The sequence below is a fragment of the Mycteria americana genome, chromosome 9 (genome assembly GCF_035582795.1).
Source record: "Mycteria americana isolate JAX WOST 10 ecotype Jacksonville Zoo and Gardens chromosome 9, USCA_MyAme_1.0, whole genome shotgun sequence".
Lineage (NCBI taxonomy): Eukaryota > Metazoa > Chordata > Aves > Ciconiiformes > Ciconiidae > Mycteria > Mycteria americana.
The window spans coordinates 42,912,458-42,929,233 of NC_134373.1; the positions used below are offsets into that span (position 1 = coordinate 42,912,458).

General features: G+C 38.4%; 1 protein-coding gene across 3 annotated transcripts in view; it reads right to left on the reverse strand.

The window, feature by feature from the left end:
- The window catches only part of PRPF40A (pre-mRNA processing factor 40A), a 27,524-nt gene continuing 10,748 nt past the window's right edge, over positions 1–16,776 (reverse strand). Inside the window, exons 6-26 of one of the 3 annotated variants that reach the window (XM_075511300.1) lie at positions 16,543–16,620; positions 16,331–16,441; positions 15,745–15,865; positions 14,435–14,459; positions 13,745–14,059; positions 12,728–12,836; positions 11,700–11,764; positions 10,906–11,070; positions 10,097–10,205; positions 8,429–8,579; positions 7,490–7,623; positions 6,976–7,090; positions 6,727–6,818; positions 6,434–6,550; positions 5,781–5,918; positions 5,006–5,101; positions 3,027–3,113; positions 2,842–2,938; positions 2,672–2,733; positions 1,352–1,486; positions 1–158 (exon numbers count right to left, since the gene is read on the reverse strand). In XM_075511300.1, the coding sequence (XP_075367415.1) occupies positions 66–158; positions 1,352–1,486; positions 2,672–2,733; positions 2,842–2,938; positions 3,027–3,113; positions 5,006–5,101; positions 5,781–5,918; positions 6,434–6,550; positions 6,727–6,818; positions 6,976–7,090; positions 7,490–7,623; positions 8,429–8,579; positions 10,097–10,205; positions 10,906–11,070; positions 11,700–11,764; positions 12,728–12,836; positions 13,745–14,059; positions 14,435–14,459; positions 15,745–15,865; positions 16,331–16,441; positions 16,543–16,620 (2,415 nt within the window). In that variant the 3' untranslated portion in view covers positions 1–65. Of the gene's footprint in view, positions 159–1,351; positions 1,487–2,671; positions 2,734–2,841; positions 2,939–3,026; positions 3,114–5,005; positions 5,102–5,780; positions 5,919–6,433; positions 6,551–6,726; positions 6,831–6,975; positions 7,091–7,489; positions 7,624–8,428; positions 8,580–10,096; positions 10,206–10,905; positions 11,071–11,699; positions 11,765–12,727; positions 12,837–13,744; positions 14,060–14,434; positions 14,460–15,744; positions 15,866–16,330; positions 16,442–16,542; positions 16,645–16,776 lie in introns of all 3 variants that reach the window. The other 2 variants (XM_075511299.1, XM_075511298.1) reach the window with 2 other exon arrangements.

Here is a 16,776-nt window from a genome sequence, read left to right on the forward strand (position 1 = left end):
CTGAATTAGACATTGGTTTCTTTTATTATGCCACAATGTAAACATATTTGGTATAAATAATGTTCTCATTGATCTTCATCCAGTTGTTCCAAAAGAGTCCTCCTCTGTTTTTCCAACTCCCCTTCACTCAGTTCACTGCCAGAAGTATCCCAGTTCCCCTGCAGAGAGAAGCAACGTTAGCGGCAAGAACGATTTGTTTTCCACGCCGTACCGGCTCACGGGCGGCACAGCCTGTGCCCCACCGTTACCCTCACGGCCCTCGGCAGGAAGAGGGACAGCAGGCGGGGAGCACACGGCACGGAAGGCTGCTCCGTGTCACGCTCACGAACCCCGAGAGCGGCAGCAGCAGCGAGGACGAGAAGCGGGGAGGGCAAGGGGGAAGTTGCAAGCTAAGCTGAGCTCCTCCTGCAGACTGCGCTTAGTCACACCTGAGTCCACGTTCTCAACAGAAGATGCCCACAGCAGGCCACGTAATTGGCTTTTTCAAAGGCATCTGGAGGCCAAAGCAGCTGATTTTAAGAAGAAAAAGCAGACATCAGCCCTCCTATCTCCTCTCGGAAGGTGGAATGTACAGGGCGTTATCCAGAAGGACACCACCACCTCTAAATAACCAGAGCGAGGCATATAATTCCCCCCTGAAGAGACCCCAAAAGATGCTGAACCAAAAGAAGTTTCTATTTTCCATTCAAACACTTGTATGCGTCTTTGAAAATACTGTTCCAAGCCCCTTCCAAAGCAAGTTAGACACAGAAGCACCACAGCAAAGAGCAGGACCGCAGCCACAAGCACGCTCCCGCAGGACTTCCCAGCTTGAGAAGTGCAAGAACTGCGGAACTTTGTTCCGCCAAGATTTTCTTCCACTGTCGGCCTAGCACCAGCCCAGCACTGCAACTACTGAAAGGTCAGAATGCAGGTGCCACGCAGTCGCTCAAACGTTTAACCAGCTGTGCTGCTCATCTCTTTTGAGATCAACCTGGCCAACCGGATGGAAAAGAGAACGGCAGTGTAGTCACAAATACTACTTTGTCACGGTACAGACCAAACTTCAGTACTGTCTATAAAATAACGTGCCTCATTCACACTGTCCATCAACGAGCAACAATAAATAGCACTTAAAGAGAAATTTCACACATCAATTAAAGAAAACACTAAATGAGGGAATAGGATCCGTATGGTTAATAGGATCTGTGTGGTTAAGCTCTGCTTGAACATTTGGTCCTTTTTATCTATAAATGGAACATAAATAAAGCTTTAGCACCTTACTTAAAGTAAACCTATCAAGCTTGCACACTATACTATAGCAGCCCGCCAAGCCCAAAGCATCAAGATACAAGGAAACGAGAAAGCTTACAGAATCTTTTCCAGGTCGTTTCTTAGTAGGAGATTTATGTTTTGATTCAGATCTTTGTCTAGCTCTATCCTTTTCGCTCTCTCTCTCTCTCTCTTTTTTGTCTTTTTCTCGTTCAATATCCGATTCTGGTGAATCCTGTGTAAATACAGGGGAAAATAATTAAATATTGATATTAAATATATTAAATATTAATTTATAGAATAACTATACCTCAGAAAAGTCTGACTTCATTTCAGTATAGAACATATTAAACAACGGCTTAAAGTGGTTACTAATTAAGCATATCCTATTAACCATGGCAGAAGTAATGCAAAACCATTACTGAAGTGATTTGAAAAGAAAAGGAGAGAGGTTTGTTCAGTACAGAAGAAGTTTCACCATCCTCGGTGCATGCCAAGCCGGGGCATGCTGGATGCCATGCCATCAACCTCTTTAAGTGCCATTCAGTAAGATCTCTGGAAAGGGTGAAAGCTGGGAAACATTCTTCTCTCATACAGCTGCTTGGCCATACTCGATCGCTGTAATGTTGCTGGGCTTTTACTGGACCATTAACCAGACCGTGAGGGATCAGGTGTCACCACTGGTGCTTTTATTCCACGTTTCATCCCAGTGTTGCTAAGCTTATGCGACCCTGTTTGTGTTGCAACCCTTTAGCACTAGTACCTTACTCAACAGCTAACAATTAATATCCCCCCTCCTTGTGAACGCTGCCCACTGAGGGCACAGCTAACGGCTCAGAAATTACAGAAACAAAAGAATCCATCAGTTTTGAAGAGTTCTGCAGCCAACACGAGTTCAGAGACCCAAGCTTCTTTCTTTACCCAGGACAAAAAATACTCTTTGGCCTCAACCGACAGAGAGAGTAAGCTCGCTCTCTGCCTTTAGGTCCTCTTGATACTCCAGTACATTTGATGTGAGCGCTTCTAACGCAACCCTGATACTCAAGCAGACAAAAGGAACGATGCTCAGCATGAGGCAAAAGGAAAAGATGGCTGGGATTCTTCTCAGCTCTCCACAGTAAAACCGAATGCCGAGACTTGCCGCGATAAACAGCAAATACCAGGCTACTAGTACAGTCCTTTACATCTGCTTGCGTGGTTGCAGTTAAACCCCCCCAAATTTAGCAGCCTTAAATGGTTTAACATGAAGGTATATATATAACAGCAAATTACGATATTGCCAATACCCTCCCCTCCAGTCTGATCTCACGCAGTCCCTATTACAAAGGCAGCTGGCTAATTAGATACCTAAAAAGGATTACTGAAACCATAAGGTGTCAAGTTGTCCATCAGCCAACTCAACAAAGTTAACTGCACTTACAGACTTATGTCTTCTCTTCTTGCTCTTTTTCTTGTGTTTTTTTGACTTCTTGTAACTTCTCTCTGCAAACACATATGGAGAAACAAAAATACATCAATAAAACTATAAAAGACCCAACAATAAAACAGTAACATTAATTTAAAACCAAATTAAAAAACCCAATCTCATACCAGATTCTGCACTGGAAGAACGCTCAGAAACTGATCTAGATTCTGAACGCTGCCTTTTCTTCTTTGAATGGCTGTCATCATCCTCGGACTCCGAGCCCTTGAGATACAAAACAACGTGGTTAGCAAGACGACAGCATTACAAACACTTACAGAAGTAGATTTTAAGACATCATGCAACACCTTACCGAACGAGAACGTGATCGCTTCCTGTGATGTTTTTTAGACTTTTTAGAATGTTTCTTGTTCTTTGAATGATGATGCTGACACTCGTGCTAGAGTACAAGAGAAGGCAAATGTTATCACTGGTCTATAGGACACAGCAAGGAACTGTAATGATGTTTCTCATCATCCACAAGGCATCTACCTCTAGCAGTGGTTAATTAAAAAAAAAAATAAAACAATCAAGCATTTATTGTATCGAAACCCATAAACAGCTACCAGTATTGCCATGTTAAGGTTGTAATAAGAAGCATTTAAAGCAAGGAAGCATGTAACTTTAGGCGTGGATGCACACAGCTTCTATTACCTGGATCCCTGTTTCAATGCTTCCAATTAAAGCCCCTGCTCAAGATGGCCTAGAATATACTGCGCACCGTGCGTTGCCAAATTTCAAATTCTGAAATTAAGCCATTTTAAAATCTCTTTACCAACTCCAGAAAATGAAACAAAAAGCCCAAAGACCACATGCTGCAAAATCAAATCTCACATCATCTAGGAAAAAACAGCACCTTATTCAACAAGAATGTGTTGTCAAAACTTCTGCAGCTTAACTCTTACTGCGGCCCATCCAGAAGTTAAGAATGAAACTAAACTACAACACGCCTTTTGCACACCAGCAAAAAATTGGCTACGGTGGGGAAAAAAAAGTGCACCTGCAGAGCATGGCATGTTCTTGAAGTTTCAGATTTGTAGTGAACAAAATACTGCAGAAGTTTCATCACATTTTGTATGAAATCACAGCAAGAAAAAATTTTGCTAGAAGAAACCAGGAAATTTTGATGCTAAATTAACTTCTGAAAATTCTTGTAGGGAAGCAGATTGAAAGAACAACTATGTATCACAAATAATATCAAATAACTGTAACATTCTTCAGTTCCTTACTTTCAAGATAAGCTTTTAATATCCATTACTTTTATGTAAGGCACACGCACTCGACCTCTTAACCAAGCTAGCAGTAGTTTGGTATAGGTTCCAAAGGAGGTAAAGGCCTAAGCCATGGCCGGGCCAAGAACTCCTGGTTCCAATCTGTGCTCTGCGAGCCCACAAAGAAGCCGAGTGGCACGAGAACACCGATTGATACATATGAGCTTGGAACACCCATCATGCATGAATAGCAGGTGGCTTTTCCAAGACTCATTTATCAAGGAACAAAGCAAGCTGTGGGTACAAGGAGCCTCACGCGTATCTTTCCTATTGCATGTAATTTGACTACGAGCCAACCACTTTACCTATAAATATGACAGCCTAAGGGAGCCTTCTCTGAGCTCTCCCTGCTAGGCAGCCTGGCTGCACGGTGGTGATCTCCCCTTGAGCTGGGATACCTCTCAAGGTTGCTCCTCAAGGCAGAGAGACCTTTTACCAGCGGCAGATCCTCGGTAAGCGACCGATATCGCGCGTAACCTTGTAGTATGTTAACTTTAATTTTGTCTTGGTAACTTTGATTGCACGCTGAATTGATAAGTTTTGCATATATGAAGGCTTAGATGTAAACTGTTGCCCAGGTCTGAGACTAAGATTGGACCTAGCCACAACTAAGCTCCATCAGGAGTTTAGAAAGCAAGGGGGTCTACTCTGAACCTCGTGACTCAACGGGAGGGTCCTCCGTACCCTTTGTATCCCCGGTCTCTCTGTGAATCATTCTAACTCAAGCGTAACCCAATTTTCCTGTGTATGTTTCTTCCACGCAGTAATTAATAGAGTGAACCTTGCCATCGAACTTTGTTAAGTCGCACTTTTACGACATCGTATTAAACCCACTTTTGCTAATACCTTTGATGGTGATTTTTTAAGCGATCTAAATCACTCATTCATGACAGCACAGTGTCCACTGTAACAGAAATCAGTAGAATTCTGTTAAATTCCTCTCCCTTCCCACACAATTTAAGAGCCTATCAACTAAGAATTTTTTTGTGTATTCTCTAATCAGGAAAAAAGTAATAATTACCTCTAGTACATGCATGAAATCTTTAAATATTCTTTTTCTTTCAGACTCCAGAGTGATGTCTTCAAATGCTGGTTCCTTCACAAATCTATCTCTGATCTGTAAGAAAAATAGCAACAAAATGCTAATATGAAATACAGCCATTCAAAAATAAAAATAGTAGTAATAATAATAATAAAAAGACATGATTTCAGCAGCTGAAAAAGCCATTGTACTGTCACAAGGCTAAACTTTTTTTTATGCCAGCTTCACAACCAAAATGGTCCTCAGTGAAGCTGTAACAGATGGAGGCACAGAGAATCAGACTGGTTTTTTCCTGCACATGCCATTTAAGCCCTGCAGCTTTGTTTAAAGCATGCATTTTTATATAAAGTATACTTTGAGAGGAAAGGTTTTTAAAGATTATCTTACCAGAACAAAGTTACAGACTTTTAACTAAGCAGAGTGCTTTATCTCCATTTCAATTAAGTTTGGGGGCTTTGCGTGATTAGGTTTTTTTGGGGGTGGTGGTGGTGGGTTTTTGTTTGTTTGTTTGGTTTAGTGGGTTTTTTTGTTTGTTTTAAATTGTATTCAAAAGAAAGTATCAATACAATGAAGTTATTCACATCAAATTTCAAATTTTACTGAAGAAATGACAGGACAATTTTTATGGGTCTAAGGTATATAAACAGAAACACGAAGAGCTTAGAGAATCTAGGTTTACTTATAAAAGCATTAGCATGCAGCAGCCTGTTAAATATATTTGGAAAGACTTTCATAATTAAGTGACGATACATACATCCTCCCAGACAGCGTCCAGTTCAATTGGAGGAGTAGCTTGCTTCAACATACTCTTGAAGGCAGACTCTTTCCGCTTCATTTTGCGAGCTTCTTCTTTTTCCCTCTCTCTTTCACGGGCTTCTGCCTTTTCTAGCAGCTATATCAAACAAAAGTTGTAAGATCATTTAAAAGATATCAAAATGGAAGACTAATAATTCAGTTTAATGCAATTTTTGGAAAGCCCAATGATAGTTCACCTAGAGTTTTCTACTAGTCGCTACAGGAAAAGTAACCGATTACTTATTCTTAAAGCATGCAACTGCTGTTTCTCAAACAGAATCTAAAATAGAGTTAATATATAATGCAAGCCAGAATTACAGAAACACAGACACACACAAATCCCTCATGAAAAAAGTTACATATAACTGAGAGAACATTACTTAATTCCTACCACAGAATTTCTCAAGTTGAAATGTTTATATTTGGAATAAAGATATACCTCTGCAATCTTTATTTTGGGAACTGATATCAGGATAAGCAACTCTAAAGCACAGCATCTCAAATATTTTGAAAGTAGTCATAGCAATACAGTAAAAGTAAGTGCCAATTCTTGTTTTTACGAGAGATTTCAAATTATAGTTTTTTTGAGCATTCCTATGTATTAATACTTACACTGTTGAAAGCCAGCTTGATATTTCCTGCATCTAAAGTAGTAGCTCTTTTAGTTGAACTGATGACCGTAACAAAATCTTCAAAAGAAGTATTCACTTCAACCACAAATCCTTTATCCTGTAAGAAAATTGCTTCTTTGGCATCAGGTAAGTCAGGAACTCTCACTTCAGTGCTAATGCACGTGACATTAACGCAATGTGAAATCCCATCTCCCAGTAGCAAAATTGTTCACTTGAATGATATATTTGGCATTAAAAGAAGAAACCGCATAAGGGAGCATTTTCCCCTCTCACCTTTAAGATATCTTTTATTATCTTCTTTTCATCATGGTAACGTGCTTTCAAGTCTTCAACATAGAACTTGAAAAGATCAAGTGCTGTTGATCCTGATGAAAAAACTAGATAAGTCAAAAGCTAGCTCTAATAAAAGAGCTGCATTTTTTTAAACATTCAGAAAATATACAAATAACCCTGCTCTATTCTGCCCCAAATCCAAGACCTTTACCTTACTTTCTACAGGGTTGGAAGAGACAGTATTCTTACCAGGCTGACCAAGCATATTAGTGAATCTGATGTCAGAGCTTATGGTTGGGTACAACTCCATCCAAGAGGACATTGAATGTAATTGTCCATGCTCATGCAGTTCATCTAAAAATAGCTACAAAATACAAGTGAAATGGAAATTTGTAGTCACTCATCATACTTTTACTTGGCTAACAGCTGGAATGAATACTCTTGATAATTGGAATTCCATTTTTGTTAAAATGCGATTGAAAAAAAAAATAAATCATTTTTTACATCATCATTTCTTCCTCTCTTCCTCCACCATTTACAGTGTTCCAACTGCATTTCCTTTCCATTCAAATCTATTTCCTCTTACTTTCCCCTACTCTTGCAGCTTTCTGGCAAACAGATGTATTATACAGCAGACAAAATGCTGCAACACTGGTAACTGACACATTATACGCACCCGTTAGCCTATCCTAAGAAATAAAAACAAAACACATAGAATATCCAATCACAACACGTCTAGGACAGAAAAAGAAAGTCTACCAACCTGGAAAGATTCTCTGTTTTTACGCTGCCGCCTTCTTTCTCTAAGCAAACTTTTCTGTTTTTCTTCTTCCTCCTCTTTTTCCAATGCCCTGATATGTTCCTCAAAACAGATGAGTGCATCCTCCTTATCCATGTCTAGCAACAGATAACAACAGAGCAATAAGAGTAAAAATTAGGTATTTCTTCCCACTAACTGCAGAACGTTTCTTACTATGAGATAATGGTTGCCAATTGTTACTGTGAGTGGAAGTTTCAGTGAGCACTGAAATACACGAAGACCCGCAGAGCAGCAAAAACCAATCTCCCCCAACCTGGGTAAATTATCACTGCCAACAGGGAGCACAGAAGCCTTTATGGGGAAAGTACCGTGGATGAACACTTGTGCATCTCCCTGCATTACCACGGGTACCTTAACAACACAGGACAGAAGTAAGAACACAGAGTATCTTTGTCAAATTCCTTAGTGGTTGTGTAAATGCATAAGCTGTTCTTAAAATACAGGATTGACTCATTTGTAAGAAAAACATGCTCACAATGGAAAAACTACCTTCTTACTCTAGAAGAGTAAAAACAATTTACTTTTCCTAGAAAAACAAACACAGCAGCATCTCAGTCTAGCAGAAGGTAGCGTAAGTATTTGCAACAGATTACGTTGTCAAATAATATTTCAAACTTCAAAGGCTAACAACTACTAAGGCAATTCAATCCCCACAAAAAAGGTATCCTTTGCTTTATCACCAAGATTAATCAGTAATGGTTTTTGAACCTGACATCTGTTTCCTAGGAACAAAACAAGACAGGTTCCTTTATACAGGCTGCTCAGCAGCTGTCATAGCGGCTCTGGACTGGGCAAGAGCAAGCCATACTTAGTCAGGAGCCCTCGCTGCTAAAGACAAATCCATTCCCTCTTCCAACAGAAACGTATAGACTTTTTACATACTCTGAAGTTCCTCATCTTCTGCAAATGTAGGATTGTCCATCAGGTACTGCTGAGCCTCCGACCAAGTAGTACAGTAAGTGACATTAGCCATGTTATCTAGTATGTTCTTTAAAGCTTCCCAATTCCTCTTTCGTAACTGTTTGGCTTGTTCCTGAGGAAAAAATGTTGGTGTTTTGTTTTTTTTTTTTAATTTGAGGTTGTATAGACAAAAATACATGATCCCTCAAAGTTTGTTCTCCAAGAAAACACAAAATTAACCTTCCATTTACATGCAAAGCAACATAATACAATTTGGACCTACATAAAATTTTTACATACTATTACCGCTTACATCCACAGATATACCATTTCAGTACTATTATCTCTGACTGTTCCCGATAGACGGGAAAAGCTCACAAAAGGGTGCTCATCTTTTAGAGATACTGCTAGGAAACTGCCAGTACATTCGGTAAACAGTCAGTGCTGCAACAAGGTACACTGTGCTGCTGAAGAGCAGATCTAAACCAGAGATGCTAACCACAGGCAATTTCTTAAGCAGTGCTGTTTGGATGGCTGGCCTCTTTCTGTTTGTTTGAATTTACTAGCAAGTGTGGACCTTAACACTAGTCTCACTTAAATCAATTTCAGAAATTGCAGTCTTGCCACACAAATTGTTTCTAAGTGCCTGTTTTCTGTCTACCCAAGGATGCTGGTGAGTGCTAGCATCACTACCAAATTTCAGTGAAGATGAACTGGCCAGATACAGTTCGGGCCAGATCCTCACAGTCGGTACGGTACCGCTGAGGTTAAAGGAAACACAGCTTTCTGTAACAAGTCCATGATAGTTTCACAGTCTGATTCAGAGCAGTTCAGAATAAAAGCCATCATATAATTTATTAAAATCATACTGAAAATTAAACACATTGCAAAATTATCAGCAACATATCTCAATAAGAACAAAGACCTTTCAAAGAAACTGCTATTGTATCTGCCGTACAGGGTCAACCAGGGGTTCATCTTGTCCACCAGCAGACTGCAATGAACTAGGGAAAGATAACAAGAGCAATCTATCCCAGCATGCTTGCCCAGTTTTAGACAGGTAGCTTTTCAGGAAATTTTGATCTCCAAAATGTTACCCTGCAGCAGTTAGTTCCACAACTTCAGTTGTGTACTGTGCAGGAACACAACTTCCAATAATTTGTTTAACTAAAGATTCATCCCCTTCTGCCTGCTAACATTATTATACCCCTTATGTACTGTATAATGAGAAATAAGGAACAACTGTCTCCAAATTCACATCTACAGAACCAGTCATAGTTTTGAAGAGTTACACCAACGCTTTTTTCTTTGTCCCCTTCCCCCATCACGTCTTTCTAAACTGAAGAGTCCCCTCTCTACAGCGTCTCATAGTTGATAAATCCTGCCTCCCTCCCATTCTTGTCTCTCTCTCTCTCCCCCGCTTTGGAGAGGGGGTAACCTGACCTGTACCCTGCAAGCAGTATATGGTTCACAGTAACGCAGCATTTCATTTGCTTCTCCATGCCCTTCCTACAGATGCCTCCCCTTCTGTCTGCATTTTGACTGTCCCTGAACAACACTTAGAATTGCGCTGCTTGCAAGATTTCTTTACTAAGGGGTATAACTAATTTACAGATAACAAGCAAAAAGATAAGTTTGAAAGAAAGTTACCTTCTCTTTCTTAGACAGAAAAAACAACACATCTTCATAAATTTCAAGACGATCACGCTCAGATATCGCATTCCAGACTTCCATCTCCCCAAACATTTGTTCAGCTTTTCTGTACAAAACAAAGAAAAAGCATACAATCATTTATTGGTGAACACTGACTTAAGTTGTCCCATTGGCTTACAATAACATTAAATGAGTTCTGTTATAAGTAGTAATGCTTTTGTATGTCATCTCCCTAATTTTCTGTCTTGGGCAACTTATTCTGTGACAGCTTTCTATCTCTTATAAACAAAGGAAGAGTTAAAAAACTAAAGCTGATGGCACTATACACTCCTCTCTGTAGAAGTGCGAGTTCCCCTGCAGTGCATTACATTGGTAGTTTTATCTGAGGGCTAGCGCATGTTCAGGCCGCTGTTCTAGCAAACATTATAAGAAATCAGATATACGAAATTTTCAATGACAGGCTTACGAGACATACCTCCCTTTGGGCATGCACTTCCATGAACAAGCTATTAGAACTACTTTGTTCTTAATGGCAGACATAATATAAAACTCCTCTCAAGCGTTATCTTGTATTTCTACTTATTAGAAGCTCAAACCATTATCATCAGCACACCACTCGAGTTGTTTTTTTGCCTGGGTCTATGAAAACGTGAATATTTGTGTTCCTATAAAAATTTTAGTTACAGGCCTTTCCAGGCTCAGCACATACAAAGGTTAGCATTCACCAAGAGCAGCAAGCCAGCAAGATCTGATTATTAACTTGGCAAGCCAGTGAAGGCTGGAACTTCATTTAAGATCAGTCTTACTTGTATCTTGTTGTGGATGTCATCTTTTCATGGTTTTCAAGAAAACGCTGGAAGGATTCTTTAGCTTCTTTATATTTTGACCTTGCTTCTTCTTTCTCTTCTTTTTCTGTTTGAACTTTGTAAGCATTAAAGGCTTGCTTTTTTTCACTTAATTTTGCCAAAGCACTTCATATCAAAGAAAAAGAAAACAATGTCAATTATACAAAAGGGAATTAAATTAGAAAAACAAACCAAAAAGCCAAAAGAGAACAGATTTGAATAATCCAGATTTTTGAGACAAAATGAAATATAATCTAAATGGCCAGTTATCACACTGTGTCTCCCTCAGGGTTATGGAAGATCATTTCAAAAAAAGCAATAAAAACAAGCACTTACTAATAAAAGCAGTTAATAATAAAACAAGCTACTAGCATGCTTTCAGGTTGCATTTACACTTTTCACATTACAATACTATTTTTATCACGGATATCAACCACTTTTCTGCCAATGTTTATAGCAGCTACCCATTTAAAAAAGTAACCTAGAAAGTCTTCAGCTCCTTCATTGTAAATGCATGCTTTTATTCCCAAGAAAATAATTTAAAGAGCATAAAATACAACAACTGCCACATCTTTTCCAAATGAAAAATTAAGCCTAGGACTTGCATTTCTTTATGTAGTAAAGGAACAAAGTTCCCTGACAATGGTACACATTCATAAATATCTATTAAAACAATCAAAAGTTAAATCAGTAAAGTCAAACTACCTAAAATAGTATTTGTGTAGAAATTTAATGAGGAAAGAATCAAGCAGTACCTGTATCTAGGATCATTAATGATCATTTTCATAGCTTGCTCCCAAGAAGCATTGGATGGTACTCGCTGTGAAGACATTAAATCATGAACTAATTAGATATGGAACCAACATCCAACAATGGCAGATTCCTTAAAAAACAGCCGTTACAAACAACAACAACAAAAGCACTACACACTTTCGAGGTTAAGACACCATTCTTTGTCACAAATTTTTTTTTTTAAGTTTTATTAACAGTCAACATGGAAAACAAAACAAGGTACTCTTAGGATTATTGCTAGTTCTACAATAAATTGTTCTGGAAGTTTGTCTACTATACAACTACGTTGACCCACTAGACAAAACACAAACAGATCCCATATACTCAGGGGAAAAAAAACAAAGCCAGTCTCATTTTACTCCCACTTCATCTCCACCTTTAAAACAAAGACAGAAAATTGAGGGCTTAGACAATCAGGCAACACTTTTATTAGAAACGTACCTCACTGTCAGACAAAAATATTGGCAACCATAATGTCCACAACACTTAAATACAGTTTTAGAATTACTACTTCATAGGGGAAAAAAAAAAAAGTGTCTTTAAATCATACTAGCTTATAGAAACACTGCATACTAAATCTAATAGTTTGTCCTTTTTCCATATGGAGCTCTACCCTGTCTGTCCCTGAAGCTGTTTGTCAAATCACTCACTGTTTCAGTTTGAATTTTGGACAAAGACCAGATTACAAGTTTGCATTACAGTGTGGGGATCATGTAAAAGGAAGAAAATAAGAAAAAAACTGAACTGAGCCCTGATGAAAAAACTCAAAAGCCTCCTCCACTCACCCAAAGAGCTGAAAAAAAGTTTAAACTGTGTACTGTTTTCACTGTAGCATTCTTTTCCCTCATTTCTTGTCTAGTACAAAAGTCCTCTTCCACAACAGTGAGAAATTCTTCACAAAAAAACCCAAACCAAAACAAAACACCCTAGCAATTTCTGGCAAATGCAGTTTTTGTAATTCAATAAAGCATGAAGAATAGTTGACAAATACCTTTTCTTTTAACAGTTCTTTAAATGCTTGCTTTGCTTCTTCCTTTGTATTCCACGTATAGGTTTTTTTAACCGGTTGGGCATCGTCGTCCTCTTTCTTTGAAGCAGCACTATATACAAAAATGAGTAATTTTATTATTTAAGCATTTTTTTCTAAGTTAGAGCCACTAAAGAGTCATAAACCACCATAATCAGATAGAATGAGTTTTTTAAATAGCAACTCAAAGAAAAATAATAATGCTACACATGATAAACACCACAATTTGTACAAGACTTTTCCTTACAGACACCATACACGACTGATCAAAAAAGGCAAACTATTTCAGAAGAGTATTATCACTTATGCAATTGGCTACCTGCTCGAGTTATCTAGAAAGGATTCATAAAAATATAATGCTGAAATTTAGCAGGAATATTTTTATATATATATTATATAAAAATATAAAGGGGAGTGCCTAAAAATATGCCTCTTGCCCTGAATTATCTCCTGATGGCTATAATCCCCCATAGCATGTTTCTTTTTTGTTTGAATGATAAAAATCATAAGCTATAATTCTCCACATAATCAGTTCTCCATTATTAAGAAACAAAGGATCTCATTTCTGGTGGCACAGCTGAAGATCTATTTAGTATTGCGTTTTCTTCTAACGATAGCCAATTGCACAGATCTATGAAAGAGGAAACATACAGGGTAAGCATGTAATGTTACCCCAGGAAACTCTTATAGCTATCGAAAAATTCATTAAGTGTTCCAGCCACTAATGTTCTCTGTAGGGTTTAAGAGCTTTGGGAGAGGGTTGGCAAGGGGAGGGCGTTAATTTTTCTAAAAATAGATTTAATACTTCTTCCTCTCTTTCTTACTCGTTATTCTTCTCTGCTGCCACTGATTCATGCTCATGTTTCACCGAAGAAACGGCTAACTGTCAAAGAAGCCTGGCCACCTACAATTGAAGATAAACCAGATCCTAGAAGAAATACAAAACCGCAGCAAAGCCACATGCTTTGTAATTTCACTTACTCTGCTGAAGCCTCCTGCTTGGAGGAGTCGTCTGCTGCGTTAGCTGCAGTTTCTCCACTCTGGTCCTGCACAGCAGGTGCAGAAGTTGCTTGTCCCTGTTCCTCAGCTGTGGCTGTGCCAGTACTCTCATTTTCTGCCACAGAAGAAGCTGCAGCAGATTCTGCTTCGGGGGCTGCTGTTGCTGCAGAAGTAGCAGTGGTGGTAGTAACAGCTGCGGCAGTTTCAGCAGCAGTAGTGGCTGTGGTGGTTGTGTTTGTTGCTTCTGCTGCAGCAGCTGGAGCAGATGTTGCTGGAGTTGATTCTTCAGGCTTTGTGCTATAGGCATCAAGAAACAGCAACAGTCACATTCAAGCATGAGACAACTTAATGGTTTAGGGAAGCCTGTAGTTTAAATAAGTTAATAAAGTACAAAATGAGAGGTTTAGGTCTAGTTACAAAGATTGTATCTCAGAAGAACACAAAACAATCTTAGCTCAGAGAAAAGGAAATGCTTTACTGAAACTGTGTATCTATGTAGATCAATCAGTTAAAGAAATCTAGAGTATGTCATTTGAGTTTTTATACATTAACCCACTATTTGGAATGAAAAGCTGCAAGGAGAATGTTTTAAGATTCAAAGACTAGATTCCATTTTTAAGAAATAATAGGCAGCCTAACATAAAAAATATTAGCATACCACTAAAAACATACCTGTTTTCTTCAGCTTTAATCATTGCTAGAGGAGAAAGGGGAAAAAACAATCAAAATATAGCTTCAAAAATAGTTTATATATACATGGTAAAAAGTTACTGTATACATGATTTAATAAAAGAATAGCTTTAAATATTTTTGTTACTATCAATAATTTTAATATCTGTGCCCTTTAAGGACTGACATCAATTCAGACTAAAACAAAATTTAGAAATCCCATTAAATAAAGATTAGGGTATATAACAAACGACTTCTTGGTTTAAAATAATTATTTCAACTTTAAAAGACTAGTTTAAAGAACAGATGAAGTCAGATTTACTGAAACAGATCTTTCCTTTTTTTTCCTAACACTCACTGATGCTTACGCTTTGTAGTACTTTTTTAAATACTCATTTCTTATCCCAGCTGATTTTGTAGATTTTTCATCAAGATCTTATTTCCCTTACAATACCAAACAGAACCATGCTACAAGTGAAAAACAGGAGCACAGCATCATACGATGTTTGTACAAAAGGGGACGCTGCCTTTATAATACAGAAGGGCATTAAAAAAAGTCACTAATATTTTTGCCACATCATAGTTTATCAAAATAATTCTTGTCAAAATTTAAAAGCAAATTGATACCTAAGCAAATCCTTACACACTATTCTGGCTTTCAGCAGACAGCCAGTACTACTGCTTTGAGTATAAAATACATTCCCGTGTTCAAAATTCTTCCAAGACACCGAAACAAAATGTAATTCTTACTCACTTATAAGCTGTACTGTATTACAGCCTTTTACCCTGGTTTCCCAAGTGAACAAGGATTAGTACAGTCGCCCCTCTGCCTCGCATCTTCCCGCATCACCTAAACCGCTTCACAAATCCTACTAAGTTTCTACACGTTTCCAAAGGATTGGTGGCTAAGTACGAGTCCAACCCTACCACAGCCCTAAACCGAAGAAAGGCGTGAAGCATTACCTAGTGCTAACACAGAGCGTGCACGTAGCCCTGAACAAGCCACAGCACGTTACATCCTAATTCAGTTCCTGTGCAGGGACACGAGGGGGAGCTGATGCTGCTGCCACATAAACAGGGAAGAACCAAGGGTATAATGGAAAAAGGGATGGTGATGAGGACACAGGAGACAAGACTGCTCCATAGAACTCTCAGACTGTGTTAACTCTACTACACACAGCTTATTTCAGTAGATTTCATTTCTAGCAGAAGTTTGACTGCTATGCTTTGATACCAAATTTTTGCCAAAAGTCATGCATATGCACAGCTTGCGACTCGCTGCCACCCTCCCTACTCATTTTTGTTAACATTACCTTCGAGATCCTCAAGCTCTTTGGGTTTTGCCCAGCGCGATTCCTTTGTTTGGGAATTATAATAGTAGGGCTTTCCAGAATCAGATTTATACTCTTTCCAGGGACACTTAGACAACAATTGCTAATGGACAGAAAACAAAAACATAAAATCAAACTTACAATGGTGTTTTAAAATTAAAAGGATAGCTAGAAGTGAGCCGCAAACACTACACCAAGAAAGAACTTAAGGATCAATGAATACAAGGCATATACTTTCCAAGGAAAATCCTCCCTAGTGATAAATAAACACATTACTTATCTAAATGTTAAAGACTGCCATCTTTTTAATAAGGAAAATTTATCTAAAAATTGAAGAAAACTGTTGAGAGTTTTGTCCATTTTGCAGCCTCAAGTTCTACCAACATCAGGAGTGTGATATAAACATTTTTGCAACATTTCTTACTTGGAGAGTTTTCTCCCATTGGGGAAAAAAAAAAAAAAAAAAAAAAATCTATTACCATAGCTATTGTCCTGCACAGTAGTTATGCTAGTAAATTCTTGTGTGCACACAAACTCACGCAGCACAGTTATCTTCATGTGAATTTACCTCAGCAGGTGTTTTGAGATCATCGGGCTTCTCCCATGTAGACTGCTTTGTTTCAGTATTATAGTAATATGTTCTTCCATCAGGTGACTTGTGTTCTGTCCACGTAGATTTCTAGGAAAAATAAAAGGTATCATTAACGATGAACAATAATTGCTGACCAAGATGCTACCAAAGCCACTAGGAAGTTAAATACAAGTGGAAAGCAGGTAAACCTGTTTAGAGTGCTCTTCATTAACAGAACTGTTGGTTGTGGCAGTTTGCTGGGCTGCACAAACTACGGGATGCGTTGTCTGAGGGCGAAACAAAACAGAGCTCTGAAAAGACATTCTGGTTAATATTCGTTTTTCATTTGAATGTACATATTAAATATACCAAGTAAATCAGCAGCAAAGCAAAGACAGCAAGCCAAAATCTAAACACATTTAAGTCAGTATTGCTTTCAAGAA